The 27062-nt window shown below is 38.2% G+C and overlaps 1 protein-coding gene across 1 annotated transcript; it reads left to right on the forward strand.

The window, feature by feature from the left end:
• Nucleotides 1–1615: 1615 nt before the first annotated feature.
• On the forward strand, nucleotides 1616–24294 carry srsf6a (serine and arginine rich splicing factor 6a). The gene is made up of 6 exons (XM_067371752.1): nucleotides 1616–1798; nucleotides 10551–10774; nucleotides 14853–14968; nucleotides 22273–22475; nucleotides 23250–23327; nucleotides 23410–24294. Exons 1-6 carry the CDS (start codon nucleotides 1692–1694, stop codon nucleotides 23849–23851), a joined length of 1170 nt encoding a protein of 389 aa, XP_067227853.1. The 5' UTR covers nucleotides 1616–1691; the 3' UTR covers nucleotides 23852–24294.
• Nucleotides 24295–27062: the final 2768 nt, after the last annotated feature.

A 27062-nucleotide genomic window follows, 5' to 3' on the forward strand; every position in this document is an offset into this window, starting at 1 on the left:
TTAGGGTAAATGTTTCCATAACCAAAACTGAATGGTTTCCTGGGTTGCAGCAAGCTTGTGAGATTTATTAAGCCCTTATTTTCCCTCTCTGTATATTTTTTCACAGCATGCTGAGTTGAGTCCCCAAAATTAAAATAATGGATAAAGTGGAGTGGATAAAGTTCATGAAATAAAAGATTGTGCACAATGAATTCACTGCAATGACAGCTTCAAAGTGCATCCTGTATAACCAAACTTTAAATCTTGAATATTCTGGTGGTCTGTCTTGTGAATTTTGATCTTCAGTTCCTTCCACAAATGCTCTGTTGGGTTAAATCTGGTGATTTACTTTGACATTCTAACAACTTTATTTTCTTCTTCTGGAACCAATTCAAACTCTCCTTTGCAGTGTGTTTTAGGTTGTTGTCTTGGTGGAAGGTCCACCAAAGTCTCATCTTCATCATTCTGGTGGATGGCAACAAATTCATCTCAAGAATTTCCAGTACATGGCCCCATTCATCTTCCCTTCAATAATATTGATTCTGCCAGTACCATGAGAAGAGAAACAGTCCCATACCATGATATTCCACCTCAGAAACATCACTGTTGGTGTGGTATTTAGGGTCATATGCAAAACCATTTCTGCTCCAAACATGGCATGTGGTATTGTTGCCAAAAGTTCGATTTTTGTCTCATCTGACCACACTAAATTCTCCCAGTAGTTCAGACCTTTCCAAATGTTGTGTAGAAAACTTCAAATGAGCTTCAACATGCCTTTTCTTCAATAATGGCGTTTTCTGTGGTGAGCATGCATAGGCTGTGGTGGTGGACTGAATTTCCTATTGTTTTCTCTAGGACAACTGTACCTGCTGCCTCCAAGTCTTTCTGGACCTCTTTCCAAGTAGTCCTTGGTTCTTGGGCTACTTTTCTGACTAAAATCCTTCTGTAACCAGTACCATATGGCAAAAATCTAACCCAAATGATTCTAATATGCACAGGTAGGAGGTAGAACTACTGAAATCTGTTGCTTTCTTGACTTGCCTTGCTTAGTGTACTGCTTTTTCTTAGTGTGTTCACAATTTTATGTCAATTGCTGCATCGGAACTTTGTATAATAAAAAAAGTTAACATATTCAATACTTATTATATCCGCTGTCTGTTGTTTGTGTGTGTGTGTGTGTGTGTGTGTGTGTGTGTGTGTGTGTGTGTGTGTGGTCATAGGCTAAAGTTACCTTGGTGGGCTTTTTGAGAAACAGTACCAATGGGTTAATGGAGTCGTACCTTAAAAACCCAACTTGACAAAAGAGTTCTGTTTATGGATGCTAATTATGTTTAGAGATTGTTTTGTTGTTGTTGTTTTTTTTAGCTCAATATTCTTTTTTTTCTTTTATTATTATTATTATCAAAAGAAAATGTTTTTGTTTCAGTTGTTCAGTTGTACCGCATCTATCTGTCTGTCATGCACGGTACAGAATACGGCTTTTAAATGAGAATAAAATCAATATTACCGATTTATCACCAGATACCATATAATAACTTTTAACTTCGGCGCCTTTTCTGACAAAACTTTTAAATTGAAAACACTCTTATTTTAGAAGGTGTTCTCCGTATCGAAGAGCTTCCGGTAGACATCAGAACAAAACGCCTGTTGTGGCTGTGTTCATTTGTTGGAGATTATTGGCGTTACGGCTGTTGAGCTAAAACGAAATCGACATGCCCCGGGTTTATATCGGCAGACTGAGTTATCATGTCCGCGAGAAAGATATCCAGAGGTTTTTCAGTGGCTATGGAAAGCTGCTGGAGGTGGATCTGAAAAACGGGTGAGTTAATTCATCTGTACGCGACACGAGGAAGGTAGAATCAGCATGCAGTGATATTAAATAAATCCATAATGCGAAACGTCTGGTTAGTTTTCAGCTGCAACTATTAGTTTAGTATTAAGTTTAAGGTCTAAACGTCGAGTTGTTACATAGAGCAGGAGAGTTAAACTGAATGGCCACTTTATGAAACGAAAACTAGTTTATTTGCAGTTGTTTATTATGCGATAATACTGAACGATGTTTGGCGGGAAATGTTTTGTCCAGAGTTTAAGCAGGTCAATTGTTGCAGAAGTGTTCGACTGATAGTCTCGCCACGTTTACACTGTGCAAGCGCCTCCATTTTCTCGGCCTAGAAATAGATGCAGCTGGTAGAACTGAAATGAGCGCGACACAATAATTGAAATAGGAGGAGCGCGACGGCCTGCAAGTACGACAAAACAACATAGTTATGCGTTTTTAATTCACTTTTCATTGTGTTTGGAGTTTTTATTTTTATTGCTCTTCACTGCCAGATAAGCACTATAAAATTTAGACTGATGATGGCTTTCTCAAGCCATGTTGTTCTTTGACTTAATCTTCTGGATAAAATGTCTGAGTCTCTCAATCTTATAGCGCTTGTCTGGCTGTCCATCTTTTAGCAATGCCTACCAACTTTGGACATGCTAGCTAAATGATAACATCCTATTAACCACCCAGAAAGCCCTAGAAACCGCAAAGCCAGTCTGTCTGATAGACTACATGGCCTTAAGCTACGTAAAACTTGTAGCTTATAAAACTACTTTAAACTGGAAACCTTAATTTCAAGGTTTTTAAATTACTTGACTTTATATCCAGGTTTCTCAAGCCAACGCCAATCTTTCTTGACAAACCTTTTTAAGTAGTTAGCTTCAGAGCTGGTCTGGTTGTAATTACTGTCAAACACATTGATTGGTAAGGTAGATTGAATAAGGTAGATTCTTGCACTGAATTTGTATGTCAGTATTAATGTAGTGAGGTTGTTTGTAGTAGCCGTGATCAAGATGGTGAATATTTTCCATTGGGTTCAACAACATTCAGAAGGGCTTTTCACACTTGAAATGGTTAACCCTGAGTCATTCTAAACCCTGGATTAACTATCCTGGGTTAGAGTGGGGGTTCAATCTTCAACTGGCTGGCGGCAGCAGCCACTGACAGGTCACATGACCTGGTGGCAGCTGCCAGTCTGATTCTGGCAGGTCACGTGACCTGCCAGTGGCGCTGGTGGCAGCTGCCAGTCTTGATTCTGGCAGGTCTGTCAGCGGTGGCTGGCAGAGTGTAACGCGCGTTCCTTATTTCTATCGTTGCATGGAAATACATAATTGTATTATTATTAATATAATCTTATGACTTTATTTTTTTGTATAATTCACGTTTTAGATGGGTTTATCTCAATTCTCAATTAAAGCAGTCAAATGACCGTGATCTCACGCGAGTATAACGCGTTCTCTAATCACTCTCGCTGCATGAAAATACATAATTTTATCATTATTAATATAATATTATGACTCTAATCTTTTGTATGATTGATGTTTTAGATGGGTTTATCTCAATTAAAGCAGTCAAATGACCGTGATCTCAACTGGTGGAAAATGACGCTCAGCCAGGCCAGCCACTGCTGAGACGCGAGTATAACGCGTTGTCTATCCACTCTCGCTGCATGAAAATACATAATTTTATCATTATTAATATAATATTATGACTATATTGTTTTGTATGATTGACGTTTTAGATGTGTTTATCTCAATTAAAGCAGTCAAATGACCGTGATCTCAACTGGTGGAAAATGACGCATAGCCCAGCCAGCCACTACTGAGACGCGAGTATAACGCGTTCTCTTATAACTCTCGCTGCATGGAAATGCATAATTTTATTATTAATAATATAATATAATGACTCTATTCTTTTGTATGGTGGACGTTTTAGATGGGTTTATCTCAATTAAAGCAGTCAAATGACCGTGATCTCAACTGGTTGCTACTGATGCTTCGCTGGACGCTCAACCATCCAGCCACTGTTGCCTGTCATTCCAAAGAAATCATTCTAATTTGTATGCATACTGCTAATAGTTGTGACGATTTTATGTTTTGTAATAACACGAGTTATGCAATAATATATAGCATAAAAATGGCAATTAAAACGTGAATTATTCTATACGACCCTTTCTCAACATTAATCCTAAATCTGGATACAATCATTTTAGCGGCTGTGGGGAAGTTTAGGTCTCATTTATTGATTTCATTTTAAAAAGGTGTGTTTGATGTAAATATTTAGATACATTGACTTTGTTCATTTAAGCAACATGACCACCTGTAAAGCGAGAGTGATTAGAGAACGCGTTATACTCAGTAGTGGCTGGCTGGGCTGAGCGTCATTTTCCACCAGTTGAGATCACGGTCATTTGACTGCTTTAATTGAGATAAACTCATCTAAAATGTCAATCATATGAAACAATATAGTCATAATATTATATTAATAATGATAAAATTATGTATTTCCATGCAGCGAGAGTGATTAGAGAACACATTATACTCGCGTCTCAGCAGTGGCTGGCTGGGCTGAGCGTCATTTTCCACCAATTGAGATCACGGTCATTTGACTGCATTAATTGAGATAAACCCATCTAAAACGTCAATCATACAAAAGAATAGGGTCATAATATTATATTAGTAATGATAAAATTATGTATTTCCATGCAGCGAGAGTGATTAGAGAACACGTTATACTCGCGTCTCAGTAGTGGCTGGCATGGGCTGAGCGTCATTTTCCACCAGTTGAGATCACGGTCATTTGACTGCTTTAATTGAGATAAACCCATCTAAAACGTCAATCATACAAAAGAATAGTCATAATGTTATATTAATAATAATACAATTGTGTATTTCTATGCAGCGACAGAGATATAGGGAACGCGTTACACTCTGCCAGTCACCAGAACCGCTGACAGACCTGCCAGAATCAGACTGGCAGCTGCTACCAGCGCCACTGGCAGGTCACGTGACCTGCCAGAATCAGACTGGCAGCTGCCACCAGGACACGTGACCTGTCAGTGGCTGCTACCGCCAGCCAGCTGAAGATTGAACCCCTACTGCTGGGTTATCTTGCTTCATATTTCACACTGCTCATTGGCGGAGAGTGAACCAACTCTAGGGTTTGGCTAGATGTGATTACTCCTTAAAACTTTTAAATAGAATGTCATTAAATAGTTGGGCGTGTTGCCTATCAATAACCTAAACATCCCAGCGTAATCGTTCTTATTAAAGTAGCTATGTTGACAAACCACTATTTGAACAGGCAAGCATATGCGTGATTTGGCATGCCAGCCAGCTTGAATAATAAATAGGAAATATCATCTGGAAAGAATGCATAAAAGCGCACTCATTTTTAAAAAAAAAAAAAATTATAATCACTAAGCTGTCACTCATCTTAATTCATCACAATCTCACAAAGTTATGCTAATCGATTAAGCTGACTGTACAATTAATATCTTATTTGGCGTACATACTGTCTACACTTTTTGTTACAAGTTAAATTATAACGAAAGGATTTGAGTGTGCAGAGCTCAGCACTGGGCAAAAACTCAGACGTTTTGAGTTGTGAAGGGGATTCTACATTAAACATGTCTGATTGGCCATTGCGTTCAAAAAATCATCAGATATGTTTGTGATTGGCTACAGTGCTTAACGTTTCAAAAATACATTGTAAATAGGAAAACCTATTTATATTAGTTTCGATGCTCTCAAGAGCAAAATTGGTGGACTGGTACACGACAGACACCTGCTTTCAAATGCTCCCATGTGTATCTGTGTAAGCGATTGGTGAAGAGCTTCATTGATGATTATTTACAATGTTAATGCCAATCAATGAAGCCAATCACAGACATATCTGATGTACACACATCTGTGTTCACTGGCCGTGAACACAATGGCCAGTCAGAGCGAGGTGTTTACAGATCTGCTTAACAGCACTCAAAGCGTCACATTTTTAAAATTTCAGGACTGACTAGGTACTGAAGTCTGTACTTTTGACAACTCTAGTGTGCAATGCTGTAAAATGCATTAAAAGTATGATGCAACATGAGCTTTACTAGATTTAGTTAAATGTGCAGGTGCAGTTTTGGCCCAAGCCCCCATTTATTTTAGACCTGTAGCCAGCCTTACACATGCTCTTACACGGCTTGTAATTAACGCAGGGTTAACAATTAATCCTGAGTATTCCTAAACTGGCATTTCACACTGTACATTCTTAAACCCCTGGTTAACATCCTTGTTTGCATATTTGCGGTGCCATTGTCAATGATGGGAACGAACACTGCACACTATACGTTTACATATACATATACAATACATACAGGCTCTAATATCGTGCATCTTCATATTATATATTGCCGGTTGTACTATAAAGTTTACTGAACGGACTTTTTGGACTATAAATCTAAGTATGTAATGGTCTCTTTACTCCAGATGTCGTGCATTTTCTGTCACCATTTGACATTTTCCCCTCAAACACTGAAACTGCTGTTTATACAATGCGCTGCGTTTCCGTAAACATACAGTATGTGAATGAGGCATGTGATTAGGCATGTGACGGTATCAAACTTTCATGTTGCGATTAATTGAAGCTTTTATCAAGGTAGACGGTATTATCACAATATTAAAATAGGTTGCAAAACCATTTTTGTCATAGTTTAACAGGTTTAGGGGAAAATGTTACCCCATTTTTTGGGAGCTTGGGGGTCCCTGATAATATATCCATCACAAAATATTGGTTCGTTGCCTCAGGGCAACAATGTGCTACGAGGGTACTAAAACAGCAAGGTTTTCTATATAAGTGGAATAAGGAAAACATGTAATATGTTCATTAGAACATGTTTTATTTTGACAAACATCAATAACAAATGGTTCCAACCAATAAAAAAAAAAACAATGAACAATCAAATAAACAAACTACTACTAATTACAACACCAAATGTTTCTGACATTTCATATAAACATATTGTAACACTTATATATTAACCAACATCCGAATGACTATGTGTGTATGTGTGTGTGAATGTGTGTTTGTGTGGTTTTTTGGATATTGTTTGAATCAGAGCTTCTCTTTTTGACAAAGCATACTCTGATTTCCTATTCTATGTGAAACCTCAGAAAGCAGTTGCTGGTGGATGTAAAACAGAGGTGAACATCACATTTCCGGCACTTGGCTTTTGGTGTACCTGTGCACCCTGGTACCTTGCATCTCCCCTTCTTTTCAGCCATAATCATCCAGTGGGCTGTGGCATCCAGGCGCACATCAGGGACTGGAATTGGAGCAGCGGGTCCTTTTCTCCTCTTTTCCTCATACTCACCAGCAATTGTGGAACAGGGGCGACCTTTCTTGCGTTCCAGGCTCTTTCCACTTTTGCATAGGGCTTCAGCAATGTACGATTTGAAGGTATACAGCTTCATATGTTCATTCTTTCTCATGCCAGTACCTTCACAATCTCTTCGGTAGAGCAGCCATGTGGTCACGATGATCATATCCAGAAGGTGGAACACCAGCCGGTGGTACCACTTCTTTGATCTTATTTTGATCAGATACAGTGCAAGCAGTGAGTCAAGAAGATCCACCCCACCCATATTCTTGTTGTATTCTTTCACCACAGCAGGGCAGGGGACTTTGGTGATCATCTTTTGCTTGCGATCCCACCTGTCAACCTCGGTGACTGGGTGGGCTCCAGTGTAATCACTGAGAAGGGTCACTGAGCGAGTATCGTACCACTTTACAGCATACAAGGTGGTTTCTCTCACCATGGCCATCTTCTGTTCAAAAGATCCACGTCCTGCTCTTTTCAGCTCAGCATCGCACATCAAGTTGACACCTGGTAGTCTGTTGCCACGAACAGTACCAGTGCAGTGAATTCCCTGCTGAGCCAGTGTAAGCACAAGAGGGACACTCGTAAACCAGTTGTCAAAAAAAACCTTGTAGTTCTTATGCTTGGGTATAGGCTGGGCCAGGCGGAGGACAACGTTGCCACTTGCTCCCACATCTGCTAGCTCAGGGGGTTGTACAACTCTCCCTGTGTAGATTTCCAAGTTGTACGGGACACCATCAGAGCCAGCCAAGACCAGAATCTTGTAGCCCCATTTCTTTGGTTTTGATGGCAGATATTGCTTCAGTCTGTTTCTTCCCTTGAATGGGACCATCTGCTCATCAACAGCCAGCTTCTCACTCATTGGGATTGATGTCAGTTTTGTGGTTAGATGAGTAACCAGTGGTCGGATCTTGTGGAGTGGATCATTATCCTCCTGTCTCTCTTCATTGTTATTGAAGTGCAGGTGTTTTTTGATGGCCTCCCATCTATTCAGTGTCATGGTGTCAGCTACTTGGGATACTCTGCAGGCTTTGTTCCAAAACATGCGGGTGCCTGGTAAACCAAACAATGACATGTACACCACAATCCCCAGGAACTGCTCCAATTCTTTTATGGTGAGGTTAAGCGGCTTGTTTGCATCACATTGTATCGCATACAGATTTGACTGCTCTACAATAACTTCCAGAATGTCTTCAGAGAAAAATTGCTTGAAGTACTGGAGGGGGGACATGATATCATCGGATCTTGGAAGCAGGTCCTGCCATTCTGGGCAAGCATTGAAGTGTGCATTGTGAGGTGTTCTCCATCAGGGTAGGCGTGGAACATCAACCTCTTCTACATCATCTTCATCCTCATCTTCATCCTCAGACTCTGTGTCATTGTCAAGAGACAGGCATTCTCCTAAAAAAGACAGCAGGAAGCATGTTTGTCATATACCCTTCATCATACAATGACTTGCGTGCAAACAAACACACACACACACACACACACACACACACATGATACTTTGCTGACTGACCCCTAACTGACCCCTGACCTCCAAACTGTCTCTCAAACCTGATTCAGGGATCCAGTCTTCATGACTCTCCTCAACCTCACTGTCCTCATTTTCACTCTCCTCAAGCTCACTGTCCTCACTGTCAGAAGGAATGACCCTAACTGCTCGATCATGTTCCTTCCGCCCGTAAAATTGTCTTGTGTCCATTTCCTGTAAGTATCAGTAGATGGTAAAAACATTGATCATGAAAAATGATCTTAATAGATCTTAACAGTCAGCATCTTAATGCTGACTGTTCAATGTAATTTGTACACATTATGTGTACTGTTAATAAAGAAGAGAGAGAAAGTTTGCCAGAAAACACTACTCATTTAGCCAGATTATGAGATGATAGGCACCATCATCTCTGTGGCAACATAATAATAATAATAATAATAAATAATTAATAATTAATAATAGCAATAACAATAACATAAATTGCACATATATGATGCATTCACAGAGCTTCCCAGGAGGACTTGAATGCACCATTTGGTCCTAATTTTGCATCCGATCACATTTCCCCAATTTAGCATATTGCCCGAAAAAAAGTGGTCTAACTGCAGTGTTGCCCTGAGTCAACAAACAAAAACAGTTTTAGTATATAAATAAAATCAAAATGTGTCTTTAAACAATCAAACATACTTCTTTACATACTGATACACATACATATATTTTTTTTATATAAAGTTATTTAATTTTAAACATGTTAAGTGAAATTGAACTTACCAATCGATGGCACTGTGTCCCATGCGACTTTGCTTCCGGAAAGGACAGCCCCACCCCCAAACAAAAGGCTACAACCACTTTAGTCCCTTATTTGATTGGACAGACATGTCAGGTGATATTATACATTTTTTTTTAATTAAAAAAAATTAAAGGGGCAGTGTGAGGTCCAAAAAGGTAGTTTGTTGCCTGAGGGCAACACCATGCCATAGAGGGTTAACATAAATTAAAAAAATGAATACTTTATAAGTATTTTTATTGTCAGTTTAGTGATAATGAATTAACATGTTAACTAATGAAGCTGTTTTTTCAAAGTTTTACTGAACCATAACAAATAATCAGAACATTTCTAATCATTAGGGCATGTTGTAGTCCAGATTAAAATATAAAAATGTTTAGGTTTGAAAATAAATATCCTTTTAAGTCTTTTTAAGTATTCAGTATTTGGTGTTGTGATGAACAACACTGAGGTTACAAAAAAATGAATGGCTGTTTGAAGCATTTTAAAAACTTCACTAGCGCAGTTACTTTGTTTGCACGGTTTCCGTGGTAACTGCTGCACGCTGCTGTTCCATCAGCGCCCTCTGCTCTCAGAGAGTGAACGCGCACTTTCATTCTGCTCATCTCCTTCACTGGTTCCGCCATGTGCTTCTCGTGCACGTTGGGATTGTTTACATCTGAGCGCGTGTCCTTTTGACCCAGAATACAGCGGTGTTGTGCATTTTATACGATTGATGGGTAAAGTATTCTTAATTGCCTTATAAAAAAATTAATAATTGGTAATAAATTTACGGTATTCTGAAGTGCAGACGATTACAGTATCATGCATATTCATTATTACGATTTATCGCATTACCGAATATCGGCACAAGTCTACATGTGATTTGTTGTCGCCTGTCGGTTGCTAAGCATCTAGTCATATCATTTTAACACCACATACTTTGGCAATTACAAGTGTGAAACTTTCCTTTACCCGGGATTAAAAATGGAGTTTAGAACAACGATAACTCACTGTGAAAAGTCATTGATTTAACCACTACCTCCATGAAAAATCAGTCAAATCAAACTGTAGTCCATATATTGCTTTTAAACCCTGGGCCTAATCAGAGTTGTCTTCATAGGTATGGCTTTGTTGAGTTTGAAGACACCCGTGATGCAGATGATGCCGTCTATGAGCTGAATGGCAAAGAGCTGTGTGGAGAGCGGGTCATGGTGGAGCATGCCAGAGGTCCTCGCCGAGACCGCGACAGCTATGGAGGGGGTTATTATGGTGGCGGCGGCGGTGGTGGTGGTGGTGGTGGTGGTGGAGGAGGAGGAGGAGGAGGAGGAGGAGGTGGAGGACGCAGTAAGTACTATAACATTACTTATGTAATTAAGTACTTGGGTTTTTAAATTTCTGGAAACCAGATGCTTCTAAGAGGATATTAAGTGCAAGCGAGGACATTAAGTGTAAGCAAGAATTTAACAGAAAACTTGCTACCTTTATGCTGCATACAAGTTTTTTTGTTGTTGTTTTTTGCAGTTCTTCTTGTGGTTAAATGAACAAGTAATTATTAATTTCTGTATTAGTATTTATATCAAACAACATGCTGTCAATATCAGCTTGTGCTTCTGAAAATGCGATTGAGTTAAGATGTTTTGTTTCCCCTCCTGTACATTTTTAGTAGGGCTGGGCTAGCAAATTTCATGCTAGGCGACTAAAAAATGTTCACATCTTGGTGTGTATCCTAGTGAGCGTAGTTGGTTATCTTAAATGAACATAAACAACAGTTAAAAAAAGAGTATGCATGTGTATCAGTATCCGTGCATTGTCTTTAAGTGACAGCAGGCTAATATTCTCGCTGCTGTCTGTTAATCAAACAAAATGTTAATCAAAAAAGTCATGCACTGCTCCTGACTGAACTTTTGTAACTTTAATAAGGATTACTTTATATCTAATTTATTCAGTCAAGACTATGCATTATTTTATATTTGATTATTCAGTTTCTGTGTCTTACATAATCTACCTAATATGTATCTAACTACTGTTAGATCTACCTGAAAAACCTGATAAGCACAGTTTATTTTAGGGACGCACCGAAATGAAAATTCTTGGCCGAAACCGAAAAAGAAGAAACCAAGGCCGAAAACCGAAACACCGAAAGAAATTATGCCAATTATTAATACCACTGCATTTATGTTAAGGACTGTGTACTAACTTTACTAAAATCAAGGCATTGCAATTGCATAAATTAATATTAAAGTTTCAAAGAATAAATCAATTACACATTATGCAAATATTTATTTAGCACATTGCAACAATGCACAGTTTTTAAATTAAAATGTTTAACTTGACCCCACTCATGTGTACATTAAATAATAATGTCCTGTACATTATTATTTAATGTACACATGAGTGGGGTCAAGTTAAACATTTTAGTAAATATTTCTTGCAGGATTTTACTGAACATATCAGACAACGAGGGTGCATGCCCCTCATCTAGTACAGAGAAACAAGTTTTTTTTTCTGCGCTCTGATCTCCTTCTCCTGCGCTGGGCGCTGCTCCCTGCTCCGTCTCTGTCTCCACACGGGTTCTCCGCATCCATCGCGGCCTGGATCATTTCTCGTGCGCACTGCTTTATTTCCGCATGAAAGTAATGGTCTTTATAACGCGGATCAAGTACAGTCGCGATGAAGTGCAGAGGATCCGAATAGATCTCAGTGAAACGTGTGCTGACCGACTCTAAGAGTGTACTTTTCATTGTTTTCACTCCGTGGTCCGTCTCAACCACTTCGCTTAAGAGACGCTTTAGTGCTGCGATTAAAGGAATAACGTCCGCTACAGATGCATCAGAGGAGCTGACCTCACGGTTTCTGTTTGCGTCATCACAACATTTCGGCCGTATTGTGTCGGTGATAAGTCTTTCGACCGAAAACCAAAAATGCACTTTTGGGCCATTTTCGGACGAAAATTTTCGGTGGCCGAATATTCGGTGCATCCCTAGTTTATTTAATTCATCTATTGTTTATTCTATTGTTTTTTTTTGTGCTATTTTTTGTTCTTATTTTATTACAGACTGTTACTTTAATTGTGTTTGAAAATTATATTTTAAATAGTCTGGCGAGTAAAATTAAAAATTTACTAGCCAATGGCAACTCAAGCTTCACTGTGTCCGTAGTGTTGGAATGCAACCAACAAGGCCAGGGGTTTTCAACCAGGGGGCAAGTATCTCTGTCAGCACATCTGATGGGTCAAGTCGCATTAAACTATACACGTTAAATATCTTACGAGTTATTTTGAAACCCTTTATATAAAGCATGTCTCATGTTTAGGACAAATTGGATTATGCAGTTTCCCTGCAGCAGCTCACTCTGTATCCTCCACTACTTTTCAGATGTGCTTGTAATTTCAAATAACTGTATATCGTTATAAACCGTTTTGCCGATATAAAATATAACAATATATTGTACAAACTCAATATACCGCCCAGCCCTAATTTTTGGTAAAGCAGCCTGTGTGAACCAGCTTCACACAGCTTTCTGGATTTATTTGTTCTCATTATTATGTTGATGTAATGCTAATGAAATGTTATTTGTGAACATTAAAGGGATAGTTCACCCAAAAATGAAAATTTGATGTTTATCTGCTTACCCCCAGTGCATCCAAGATGTAGGTGACATTTTTTTCTTCAGTCGATCACAAATGATGATTTTTAACTGCAACCGCTGCCCTCTGTCATTCAAATAATGGCGGTTGATGGGAACTTCATCTATAAGAGTGAATAAACCTTGCTTAGACAAATCCAAATGAAAACCTGCGGCTCGTGATGACACATTAATGTCCTAAGACACGAAACGATCGGTTTGTGTGAGAAACCGAACAGTATTTATATCATTTTTTACCTCTAATACACCACGATGTCCAACTCCGTTCATGACTCCTTTAGTGATGTCTGATCGCGCTCTGTCAACGGCAGTGATGTCTGACACTCATTGAAGTATATGCGCGAGACAGACGTTGACAGAGCGCGATAAATACTTTTCGGTTTCTCTCACAAACCGATCGTTTCGTGTCTTAGGACATTAATGTGTCGTCACGAGCCGCAAGGTTTCATTTGGATTTGTCTAAGCAAGGTTTATTCACTCTTATAGATGAAGTTCCCATCAACCGCCATTATTTGAATGACAGAGGGCAGCGGTTGCAGTTAAAAATCATCATTTGTGATCGACTGAAGAAAAAATGTCACCTACATCTTTGATCCACTGGGGGTAAGCAGATAAACACAAAATTTTCATTTTTGGGTGAACTATCCCTTTAAGCCATTAGTCCTTTCACATTAGGGCAAGTCATTGCCATTCTTTTGCAAAGATTGTAATTTGATTTAATTATTTTGAGTTCAGATACTAATTATATGAAAGGTTACTCTTTTTTTAAAACTGCTTTATATGCTTTACATGAAGTTCTTTTGAAAAGTTTTTTATACTAGTGCTTCTCAATCCTGTCTTGGGACCCCCCACCACTGCACGTTTTTGCATGCCTCCCTCATCAGTCAAGCCCAATTCAAGTCTTGCAGTCTCTACTAATGAGCTGTTGAGTGGATTCAGGTGTGTTAGATGAGGGAGATGTCCAAAATGTGCAGTGGTGGGGGCTCCCAGGACAGGCTCAAGAAGCACCCCCCCCCCATATACCATTTCTTTTATTCTTGCCTTTAAGCTTGTATTATAGCCCAGTGGAAAGTAACCATCAACGTCCATGTATAAGTTTAATTTTATTTCCAATTTGATTTTCACAATAACAAAGTCCTTGATGTTTCAATTTGAAAGAGTCCAGTGGGGGCTGAGGCTGAGTCCAAGTGTCGTTGTGGCTAAGATGACTACCTGACCGGTTTGGCCTTGGCCTCTTCACCTTACAATGTGTGTGTGACCTTTGCCCCTTGATGCTTTGGCTGACCTAACCGGAAGCCAAGATGACAGCAGCCTTTTGCCAATAGACCAGGGGTGATGGTGAGGAATGCCATTAGTTATTGCTATGTTGTCCATATGGAAAGCCTCTAGCCAAGATGTAATTGAAATGGAGACATTGGGTTACACTAGCATTTCTGTACGGGCAAATCAAGATGTTCATGCAAAGATTAGTGAGCCTAAATATAAAACGTATAAATTTATCATACTGCCTATCAAAATATCACTTTTTGCCCTGAAAGACCCGGGAATGATTGTCTTGTCAGCCATATGTGTGTCTTTTCAGTTTCAGCCAATAGTAATGCCTTTTCTGGGAGGCAACAAACTGCTCTTGAGTCTGAACAGGTTGGCAATAAGCAACAGAGGGCAAATATGACTTGTATCCTCTCTTAGGTTCTAATGTTAATTCAGTGGCGTCCGTCTTTCCCTGGTTTCTCTGTCATAAAAGGATCTCTTTGTTCCCTTCCCTTTTCTTCTGAAGGTGGTTACAGCAGCAGAAGTCGTACCGGTAGGGACAAGTATGGTCCTCCTGTTCGCACTGAGTACCGGCTCATTGTGGAAAATCTGTCTAGTCGCTGCAGTTGGCAAGACCTCAAGGTAAATGTGGTAATATACTCACATTAACACAGACTGAATTCCAGTTTGAAGCTTAAATCATTTTCTCAGAATTCAAAAAACTTCCACACTGTTGGAGCAAACTGGAGTGTGGGTAGTAGTAGGGCTGCACGATTAATCGCATGCTATTCTCACGCGCATTTAGTCAGTAAAGCCGGTTCCCTGATTACCGCTAAATCGCCATCACCTGTTTTTAAACGAAGCGCCTTTTAATAGACAGAGCCGTAGTTCACAGACAAGCCACGCAATATCGCGTTCATTATCGCAGGCGATTCATCTGCGATATGAACGCGATATTGCGTGGCTTTTCAGTGATCTACGGCTCTGTCTATTAAATGACGCTTCATTTGAAAACAGGTGATGGCGATTTAGCGGTAATCAGGGAACCGGCTTTACTGACGAAATGCGCGTGAGAATAGCATGCGATTAATCGTGTAGCCTTAGGTAGTAGTGTCTCATCTGTCATATCGGACAACATGCTTTTACAAGACAGTAGCAGCTGTGCTCTGTCTGTGCTTTGACAGGTGGCAACCAGTGTTAAAGGGGTCATGAACTGCATTTCCTGGGGTGCACTTATGTTAGTGTGCTTTTTACTTCAAAAATGGTCATAATTTAGAAATAAAAGGCATTTTTCCTACCCTGATTTTAGCCCTTATAGCATTACACTTAAATCTATGGCAATATATTTAGATCATGGCATGAAAGGTTGCAGTGATGAACATTATAGAAAATCACAGACATGTGTGCATGAAAGCAGTGATCTTGTAATTGCAACTCAATTTCTGCACACTAATGATTCATGACTCCTTTAATGTGCAATACCGCCACCTACGGTACGTTGGGATGTCAACCAGATACTGGCGTTTGATTATTTACGTCATATTTGTACTAATAATTTTAAATATTAGTTATATTGCGACACCCCTAATTAACCTAATGAATCATTTTTTTAAATATCATGATTATCGTCAATACCCAGTATATCGCATCACCCCAGTTGACAATATAGATTACTTGATTTTCATTTTAAATGGATCTTCATTTTAATGAACCAATATAGATTCTTAAATCCCAAGATTGATCTTTTAGTCTGTGCTGTTTTCTGGTGTCAACAAAACTTCATTAAATGTTACAGGGCTCCAGACTGCGCCTAAAACTTCACATTAGCGACCTAAAATATTAATTTGCGAGTGATATTTGTTGCCTGCGTTGGTGCAAAACAGCTGCATTTGAACACACCATTCTGCTCCATCATGAAGACAACTGCCTATTTCTTCATAAAAATTCGTCTATTTTCGTCATTCAAAAGGGTAACCGGCTCTACAGACTGCAGATACACACACAATGCAGCGCGTTGTCTTTTATTTTGTGAATGCAAAAACAAATTTCGATACTCCCTAATGTGATTATTATTTCGTTAAAAAAAAAAAAATGTGAGCGCTGCATGTTTTAAAATTAAGATGTCGCGCATTCTTCAGGCTCTCGCAAAAGTGCTTCACAGCAGCTCACAATCAATGATTAGTGCACATTTGTCAATCAATTGCTTACAAACTAATGCTGATCAATTATTACAAAGTTTACTTTTTATTATATATATTATAATGTGTTGTAAACGGTTGTAACAACGTTTTTATCTTCCTCATCTGAACTTGAATGAGCAGCAAAAGTAAACCACAGGCATTTCAAAATAAGAGTCCTGCGGGGTTTCGGCCTGTTCATTAATCAAAGTCGAGTAGAATGTATATCAATTTCCCCTGTTTGTTATTTGGTTACACAAACCAAATTTTATATTTTATTAGTCGGGGTTATTATAGTTGACTTAATTTTAAAAAAAAATTTCATTGCTTGAAATAAATGTTAATACTAAAATAAAAATCTATACAAACTAAACGCGTAAAAAAAAAAAAAAATATATATATATATATATATATATATATATATATATATATATATATATATATATATATATATATATATATATATATATATATATATATATATATATATATATATATATATTTATTAGTGGTGGGCATAGATACATTTTTTTTTAATCTAGATTAATTTTGGAATTAATCTAGATTAAAATGGCTCATTTGAATTCTGCCGAAGACATTCAGAATATGTGAGATACCCAAATTGTCCCTGCATCCCAAAGTCCGTACTATCCATCCTAAATAGTATGTGAGATTAAAATTAGTGTCCCAAAGCATAGTATGTTGAAAAGAGTATGCCAAAAGTCTACTATGGTCTACTATTTCCAGTAGATTTTCGAAGTGTGGATCCGTGCACTGCACACTATAAAGGCTAATATTGCCCACAACCCATTGCGCATTGTACGAGGATTCAGTTCAGAACTACAAACACGAGTAAAAAGTGTTAAAAACTACAAAACATGGCGAATATGCACGATTGACGCTGAGAGGTTGTTTGAGTGACTAATAATCAGTTCAAACTGATAAAAAAATATTTATTTTAATGTTATGTGTTTTTCATCTGCAAATACCAATGTGGACTTTTATAAAGATCTGATTGGCCATTAACTTTTAAATGCATCATTATGCATTAATATGAGGAGAGTTCTCCACATGAAAGACTCGTGACTGCAGATCAACATGCTGCATTTCTCTCCAATACGGTAGGAAATTAGCTAAATGAAATGTGGAGGATGTAAGATGATTGACAGGCCAGTTTACGGTGACTGGATGCGACAGAGAGCAAAGACGCAATTGTATGACGTGATAGTATGTCCCAAAGCTTGTCTACTCTTTTGCTACACACTCAAAAGTACTTTTTGTTCACAGAAAGAGTACATACTTCTAGGGCGTAGTATAAGTAGGCGAATTGGGACGCAGCAAATGACAAAGTAATCCGCCATTTTGTCTGATAAAGCGGAGTTAGAAAATTAACCTCGGTGGAGTTAAACTTTTGTATATTATATTTTGTATATTGACATCTTTCCGCGTTTGAAACATTGATTCTTATGTTCATTCATGTTTATTTGATGCTATAAATGGACTCGTAGTAAGAGATGATCAGTTTACGAGCCTCTTGAGTTGAGGCATTACAGCAATCTGTCACGACACATTAAAGAAAACAGGTTTTATTGTTTGAATTTCTTAAAAAAACTACTGTTTTAAAGCTGGGACTTTGTTAAATATCATAAGTAACCTGCTCTGTCTTGTCTGTCGACGTGTTGTCAGTGTCCTCTTTGCTCCGTGATATATTTATCACTGTGTGTGGAGTGACAGCACCACGGCTTGTCGGACAAAGCAACAGTAACTAAGGGGGACGGGTCTATGCGAAGGGTCAGTTCGGCTAGGTATACATCCACGCTAAAATATCAAGGTGAAAGTCATCATAGCTTGCGTAGAAGGGGTGTAACGGTACACAAAACTCACGGTTCGGTACGTACCTCGGTTTTGAAATCACGGTTCGGTACAGTTTTCGGTACAGCAGGTGGAGAGAAACGGTTCGGTACAAATACGCGTATATATTTTTTTTTTTAATCGCCCAATAGGAGTCTCACGTTAACGCAGCACGTTAACGCCGATAACGGCCCACCACTAAAAAAAAAAAATATATATATATATATATATATATATATATATATATATATATATATATATATATATATATATATATATATATATATATATATATATATATATATATATTAAATTGGATTCAAAATATTAACAAACTATAATAGTATTAAAGGTGCTACAGAGGATCTTTTCATCGACTGAGAAACCAAAGACTGTTGCTGAGTTTTTGAAATGAGCGCATGCGTAAGAACAACCCCCCTCCTTCACAGCTCATTTCGAGGGAACGCCTCCCAAAACTCGTGCATGAGTATTGGAACACGAGTGTTTACCACCGGCATTTGCTGTGTCATGTTAGTGGATTCATTATTTCGGACTCACTGCAGGTAACTCATAATCTGCAGTTGTTACTCCTGTCTCCTGACAAAAACATTGCATGTGGCGCCTGTGGAGTGTGGAAAGTTACTGGAGCGCACAATATCTCTCACAAGGAACGTAATGGCAGTGATTGACAAGCCAGAGGGCCAATCGTTTGATGATCACGTAAACGATTGGCTGATGTTTTTAAGGCCCTACCTCATGCGCAGATGATGTATATTAATATTATTCCTTTCAGTGCACCTAATAAATAGTCTTGTATCAGTTAGTAAAGACGGTTTCAAGTAATATTGCAAAAATGTATAAAACCAAACATCCTCTGTAGCACCTTTTTAAGTGAAAATATAATTGAATTGAATAAATCTTTCATGGAAACTAGGGGTGTGCACAAATAGTTGAATATTCGACCTGTAATTAATATTTGAAAAATAAAAATACTATTCGAATTTGACTGTTGCTTTGCTGGCTATAAATGCAGTGAATCCATGATAAAATCCTAAGCACTAATGCCTCGTTTCCACTGAGCGGTACGGTACGGTATGCATTTTTTTCCGTTTCCATTGTCAAAAGTTGTGAATGGTACCCTAATTCTGAACCGTACCGTACCACTTTTTTGGGACCCTTTCGTTGGGGTACCAAGCACAACAGTACCGTACCAAAAGGGTGGAGCTACACTCTGCAGAACGCTGATTGGTTGACAGAGAATCGTCACTTGCGCGTGCTACAAGGGGAATGACAAGAGGCGCCTCAAATGTGGTTCAGACAACGCGTGCATTAATTATCTTCACTTCATGTAGGCTATATAACAAAACAAAATATAAAACATAACCCTGCCTCTTTTCGTTTTTATTTAAAAAATATGAAACCTATTAATGTGTGGTTCAGGCAATATGTGCATATGTACATATCTTCACTGTATGTAGCCTATAATAAAATGAAATGGGACAAAACAACCTTCTCTTTTTGTTAAATGTCAGTTTTAATTATCAATAATAACCATTATAAATAAAATATGAGAAGCTATGCAATAAGAAATAAATACAAGAAAACAATTCAGTCAAACGTACAGCGCACTACAACGGTAAAGTTAAATAAATATATCAAGTTATAAAACTTCACTTTCCCCTCAGCCAAAACGATTTGCCCGGGAACAAATTATAAATTCATGAGACCATGAGATGATATCTTGTTTTTAACCATTACTGAGACATCAGAGCCAGCGGCGAATGTCAGAAGGACTAGCCGAGGTACAGCTGCTCTCGGCTGGGTACATGAGCACCGAGAGCCCGGTGATCGCCTGGATCTCACAAATCCGACAACGTCAGATCAATTTTCAAATAGGCGCTATCTTTATAAATTAACCACAGATTTGAGATTTAAACAACTGATTTTTAAAAACTTTTAAAACTACATTTCATGACACAGTAAAATAGTTTTTAAATTACGCGGGGTTTCTCCTCGCTTGCTGGTAGGTGCTACGGCATGGACGTCTGAACTTTGCGATCTCGGTATTCTGAAACGCCGAATGCAAAGCTCGTCTTCTTTTTGTGACAGACAGCCTCAAGCCAAGAAGCAAGATGATCTGCTGTAGTATGTCTTCCATTGTTGTTTACTATATCGTTTTCTTCTTCTTCTTCGCGCGAGAATGACGTCGATCACTATTTTCCGGCTACACCACGCCTATCAAGTAAGGGTACTGTTTGCGGTGGAAACGCAAGCCTGATCAAGGTGTACCGCTCCGAACCGTACCGAACCGCTCAGTGGAAACGAGGCATAAAACTCAGTTATAACTAAATGCACCGGGTGGTGCTGTGGAGCGTGTTTAACAAATTTATTGAATTTGAGCGTCTCACAATGTTGTCGTCTGCCTCGAACAGAAAACATAACGGTATGCTATGCTACGTTTCTAACAGTAGCACTTTATGTATTATCATTATCTTGTTTCTGCAACGTCTGTCAGCATGGCTCGTTTTCTAACCCGAGCATGTGGATAATATTATTGGTTTTCTCAACATAAACATGTGAAACAATATGAAAACTATAACCGCCATATAGGCTACTGTCTCAAGTGTATTATGTACGATAACTGGCACTGTCTGCTTTATTAGCGTTTTTCTAGTTCGCTCTGCTTGAGCTTAAATGCTTTTTATTTTTTATTTTTTTTTCACAAATTGTTTAGTGCTTTAAACTAAAAGAAAAAGCTTAAGATATAATGTAAGCTTGTTATGTATATTGCCTAATCGTAAGCTTGTTCAGAAATGGTTACAAACTCTTGATGAATTAAAAAAAAAAAAAAAGTCCTTCTTGTTTAAGGTAATTTAAATAAATGAATATTCGAATATTCGTTTTTTTACGAGCCCAAATATTCAAATACAATATTTTGGAAAAATGCCCATCCCTAATGGAAACAAGTTATTACACCCACCGTTTATATTTCAACACAAAATTAAAGTTGAAGCATAATTTATCATTTTAAAAGTTAGTATAACTACTATACATGATATTTAAATGCTTTTATACCATTGTCTGTCTGAATACTGGATTCTGATTGGTTGGAAGATGTGCATTAAGCCATTTAGTACAAAGGTAGTTCCAGTCAGTTTAATCACTGTTCTATAATAATGTGCTTCTCTAATTGAAACACACATACCACTCGTGCACACACAGATCGGAGAGCACACGCACACAGAAAAATTCAGGAGTACAGAAACTTTTTGTTTAATAAATGTTTTTATTAATAAAATGGCTTCACTTCTGAATTGCTACGTTATATTCCTCAGCAATGAGTAGGTAACATTGCTGTTTAAGTAATTAAACTCACAACTGTAAGTAGAGAGAGACTGCACAGATGCAGGTAATAGACATGCATCTCTCTCTTTCTCTTGATAATTCTAATTCATTCATTCAAATAAATGTAATCATAGCACACTATCTCTGTCTTTCAAAGCGGGCAGAATGCTAGATCTAAGAGCCGTAACAATCAAATATTGCGCTGCAAACATCAGTTGTCAATGCTGATAAATTCCCATGGTATAAGCAGGATAATCCATGGCTAACTGTGCATTAAATAAATTGAATGTACCTCTGCTTCTCATCAGATGGTCTCTACGACGTGCATTAAAATTGTTTAATGAACAGCTAGTTGTGGATTATCCCTTACAACAGAGATGGGCAACTTCAGTCCTTGTGGGCCACTGTCCTGCAGGGTTTAGCTACCAACCCTAAGTTGCCTATCCCTGCCTTACATGTACAACTCAGTTCAAACTAATTTCGGTGCATCACTACTTTCTTTATACTCAACTATGTACTTTCCAATCACAAGCTATGTTGTGCAGAGAGGTAAAGGTTGGGTTTTCTTTGCAGGATTTCATGCGCCAGGCAGGTGAGGTAACCTATGCAGATGCCCATAAGGAGCGTGCCAACGAGGGAGTCATTGAGTTCCGTTCTTATTCTGATATGAGGAGAGCTCTGGAAAAACTGGATGGAACAGATATCAATGGCAGGAAGATTCGTCTGGTTGAAGACAAGCCGCGACGCCGTCGCTCCTACTCTGGGAGCCGCTCTCGGTGAGTGCTAACTTATCAAATTTAATCACCAATTGGCTTGTTTTGATTTTAATATTAAAGAAACTTTGTTATGATTGGGAAGTCATCTTGCTGGGCACTTTTCATGATAAATTAATTGTTTTTGAACTTAATTGTGTCAAGTGTGTACATAACCACCATTATTATGGTAAAAATCCATCCACTTCATTTGTTACTTTCCTCAAACCAGGAAGTATTTCTTATTGAGCCATTCAGGAATGCATTCATTTTGATGTCACAGTAGAACAGGCCCTGCCCACAACTGGCAATGGAATCGGCCCTGGTAGCTTAGCTCCTCCCCTGAGTAAGCTGTACACAGTCTGACATGTTTATCTCCTCAGAGCATTTAACAGCAGCACAACTGATTCTTATTAAAGCTACTAAATTTATGGTCAAGTGCAGTGAGTCACTTTTTGTTGTTGTTGTTGTTGTTGGTGGTTGTTTGTTTGTTTGTTTGTTTTTATTTACATTCAGCTTAGACAGCAGCAGGTACTGTATATTATGCTGCTCTCACTTTAATACACAGATTTAATATATACACTTGACAGTATTCTTTTTTTCAATGGCTGTTTTCAAGCAGGTTTTCTCTCCCATCTTATATTCACTGGACAAACTGTCCTGCTGTAAACTGAATGCTAAATAGAGCACGGTTTCGATAAAGAACCACAGTATTTACACTTGATTATACTGCATATAATGCTGGGATAGGAGTAAGTACAGCATGTTAACACACAATTATACTTCTCTCCCCTGCAGGTCTCGTAGTCGGCGTCGTTCTCATAGTCGGAGTCGCCGTAGCAGTCATTCTCGGAGCAACACAAGATCTCGCTCAAGGTACAGAAAAATGACAATCGATTTGAATGTGAATACGGCTGTTTGTACCTTTTTTCTTTCAGCTTCCGATTGTCTTTTGTAGGTCTCGCCGACGCCGCTCCCGTTCCAGGTCAGGCTGCAGGTCTCGTTCCAAGTCAGGACACAAGTCTCGCTCCAAATCTCCATCGAGCAAATCTCACTCGCACAACCGTAAATCTCATTCTCGGTCCCGTACACACAAATCTCGCAGTCGATCAACTAGTCGCAAATCTCGCTCCCGCTCAGACGAGCGCAAGTCCCGGTCTAAGAGCACTTCTAAAGTAAAGTCAGATCGTGGCCGCTCCAAGGAGAAGTCGGTCAGCAAGAAATCCAGAAGCAGATCTGCTTCGCCTATGGAGAATGGCGATGGGGGGCATGCCAAGTCTGCTTCTCGCTCTCCATCACCTCAGGCTGAAAAGTCCCCAGACAGGCATTCACGTTCTCGCTCAAAGTCTGGCTCGCGCTCAAAATTCCGCTCCCGTTCCAGATCTAAGTCCCAAGACTAGTATAAAGTGCAATCTTTTTTCTTTACTTTTTTCCCCACCCCACCTCCTACCTCCTTAGGAGTCCAGTTGTCCAGACCAGGATAGTTTTCTAATGGTAATGATGGGATCCAATTCCAAGGCATTGCATTAGTTTTAATTTACCCATCTTCAATAGAAAGAATCATGGCTTCGATATTTTATATACATACCAATGACATTAAAAGAAATGATTTAATTTAGTGTGCTGCATGTCAGTCTTTTTATAAACTATGATCCTCTGTGCTGTGTGGCTGGAAAAAGGCCTCTTGGCAGTGAAACGACTGGTCACTGTGTCTTGTGGCTTATAAAATGCTAACTATTATCTGAAAAATCAAGGCTTCTTTTTCTTCATGTAATAATAAGTTAATTGAAAACTGTCTGATTTTGTTTTATTAAAATTCACAATCTATTTCTCTGTTGTTTTTTAATGCCTTTTTTTGCCAAAACTGGCTTTATTTTTTTTTCATTGGCAGATAAAAGCAGCACTTAAGCTCATTCATACCAAGGATAACATGATGATAAAGGTTAAATAATAGTTCTAATTCTGTGTGAAAATGGAAGTCCACAACTACAATTATAATGATAGATGAACAATATAGCTATATAGCTTTAAGAATTTTTTTTGAGCTGATGAATGATAAAATCATTGACAGCCAATCAGAATCCAGTATAGGCTTTAAAGAGCTAGATGACAGAACTGCAGAGCGCACTTATACAAGACAATGTTTCATTGGTGTAGTAGATGCTAATGTAGTTATACTTGGTGTGAATGGCCCTCAGGTGTTGGAGTTTACTGTTCTATAGTTTGCAATAAATAGATTCCTCCATGAAGACCCATTGGCAGTGCAACTGAAGGCAAGGGTAACTTGATTACAGCTCTTGGTGTTCAGGGTAGAACATGGCAGCTAGCGTCCCTCTTCATTGCTGCAGCCTGATCTGTCTGCCAAGTTTTTGTGGTGCACTAGTTGGTCCACAATTCGTGGAACCCAGTCACTCTGATTGGCTATTCAGCTTCGAGAAACAGTCTGTGAGAATAAAAACAGAAGTGATTAAAAGCAAGCAAACAACAATGTTAAGAGTACATCTGCTTGATTGAGATAAAATTGTGCTCAAGATTATTTTGGTCAATACTGTAATCACAATTATTTAACATGATTGAGTGGGCAATATGACCAAAACTATATATAAGCAGGGTTGGGAGGGTTACTTTTCAAATGTATTCAAATGACTTTCAAATGACTTCATAAATGAAGTATTCAGTAATGTAATCCAAGCACCACAATATGAAAGTAATGTAATCTGATTACTTTTGGATTCCTTGAAGGTCACATATTAAAGTACTATTATTTAATATGACTTTAAAATTAAAACTAATAAAAACTAGGCTATTAAACCTAAGCAATTAACTAGAGATTACACAGTTGCATATATATATATATATATATATATATATATATATATATATAATTTGTATAAAAGGCTATACAGACATCTAGTTGCTACTAGGGGTGTTGAAATTAATCGATGCATCGTGATGCGGACGTGGGCGATTCTTCATCGATACAGTAATAGACCTTAATCGATTATAGCCTATGACGTCATTCGCATATATATACGTGTGTCTGTCATGCGAGTTTAAAATGGCGGAATGAGGCGAAACACAGATGCAAATATTAAAAAATGCACCTACAAATTTTAAATCTGAGATCTGGGCACACTTACTAGTAGTGTTCATTTACTAGTGTATTTACTCTGTTCAGACTTAAGTTTTATTTGAAGCAGATAAAATAAAAAGTGAGTTCATATATCTGACTGCTTGTAGACTATTTACTGATGAAAATGTAGCCATGTGCAGGATTATTGAAAACCGAGGTTGCAAAGAATGCATCGTGAAATCGAATTGAATCGAATCGTTGACATAATCGTAATCTAATTGAATCGTGAAACCAGTGCCAATTCACACCCCTAGTTGCTACAGTATTGCAGATGGTTTTATTTTTATTTAACATGTACAAGGAAAAAAAGTTTTATTCACATTAAAAATGTCTTCATCTACATATGCAAAGAAAAAACAAGTCCTCATTTATTGAAGACAAGTGACTTTTTATTTTGTTTATGCTTTATATATGCATAAACAATAAAATAAAAAGTGCTTAAGCTTTTCATGCAAGTCTTTTCACCAGCCATTAGTAACTTGACTGTGACTCATGTGCCCCCTTGAACGCAGTCTGAAATGTTGGTTACATAGTAGCACTTATATGTATGAAAGTCAGTACACATATAGATCTCATTGAGATGAAGTCAGTACTTTGACTTTTTGGGCTTTACTTAGGGTAAGCTCTGGCTTGGTGTGGATGTAGCCTATCCGATCTTTTTTTTTTTTTTTCTCAAATATCTCTGTACACACGAAACCACAGAAAACTCAAAAGTATGTAGTATACATGCCAGACCAGTATGTGGTGCTGTAATTCTGCCACAGAGATACACTTAAAATGGCGAATAAGACTTGGAGCATGCATGTAAACCTTGTACGCTGTATACAAACCTTAGTAAAGCTTAGAAATAATGCTTTATTTTGGCTCGGTAGCTTATGCAGCACGAACACAAGCATCTAAAGTCTGCTGCTGTTGTTTTGTGCTGTTAGGTGTCTGACTAGGGTCGACACGTGGGTTGATGACATCGTTTCACAAAATATATGCATAGGCTGTACACACGAAAACGCAAAAGTGGCGTTTTCAGATTTATCCACTCTGGGACCCGGTTTGCCATGGTGAGGGATTAAAGTAATGACAAAAAAGGGAAATGGCAATTCTCAAGTCTCATTTCTTCTAAACATGAAATTATATATCATTTATTTCTATATAAAATAATGCAAATAATAGAAAAAAAACATTCTCTCTTTCAATTAATATATGAAAGTTTAAAATGTGCAGATTAGTACTATCTGATTCAAAGAAATAAATACAATCAAATGTAATACATAGTATACCAACGAGATGGCTGTATAGGCATATTTTTAAATTCAATATTGCCCCTGATACACACAAAATATCACTCTTTGCTGATGATATTCTTTTATTCTTAAATAGTCCAACAGACTGTCTTACACACATTAAATACCTGATGGGGATGTAGGTGTAGATGGGGACTTGAAAAATGTAGCTTAATTTACTTAGTCAAAGTCAAGTCAAAT

This window comes from Chanodichthys erythropterus, chromosome 20 (assembly GCF_024489055.1).
Source record: "Chanodichthys erythropterus isolate Z2021 chromosome 20, ASM2448905v1, whole genome shotgun sequence".
Taxonomy (NCBI): domain Eukaryota; kingdom Metazoa; phylum Chordata; class Actinopteri; order Cypriniformes; family Xenocyprididae; genus Chanodichthys; species Chanodichthys erythropterus.

Coding starts and splice junctions, on each gene's coding strand:
- srsf6a (XM_067371752.1), top strand. CDS start 1,692: ATGCCCCGGGTTTATATCGGCAGACTGAGTTATCATGTCCGCGAGAAA. Junction 14,969..22,272: donor GCAGTTGGCAAGACCTCAAG/GTAAATGTGGTA, acceptor TTTTCTTTGCAG/GATTTCATGCGCCAGGCAGG. Junction 22,476..23,249: donor TACTCTGGGAGCCGCTCTCG/GTGAGTGCTAAC, acceptor TCTCCCCTGCAG/GTCTCGTAGTCGGCGTCGTT.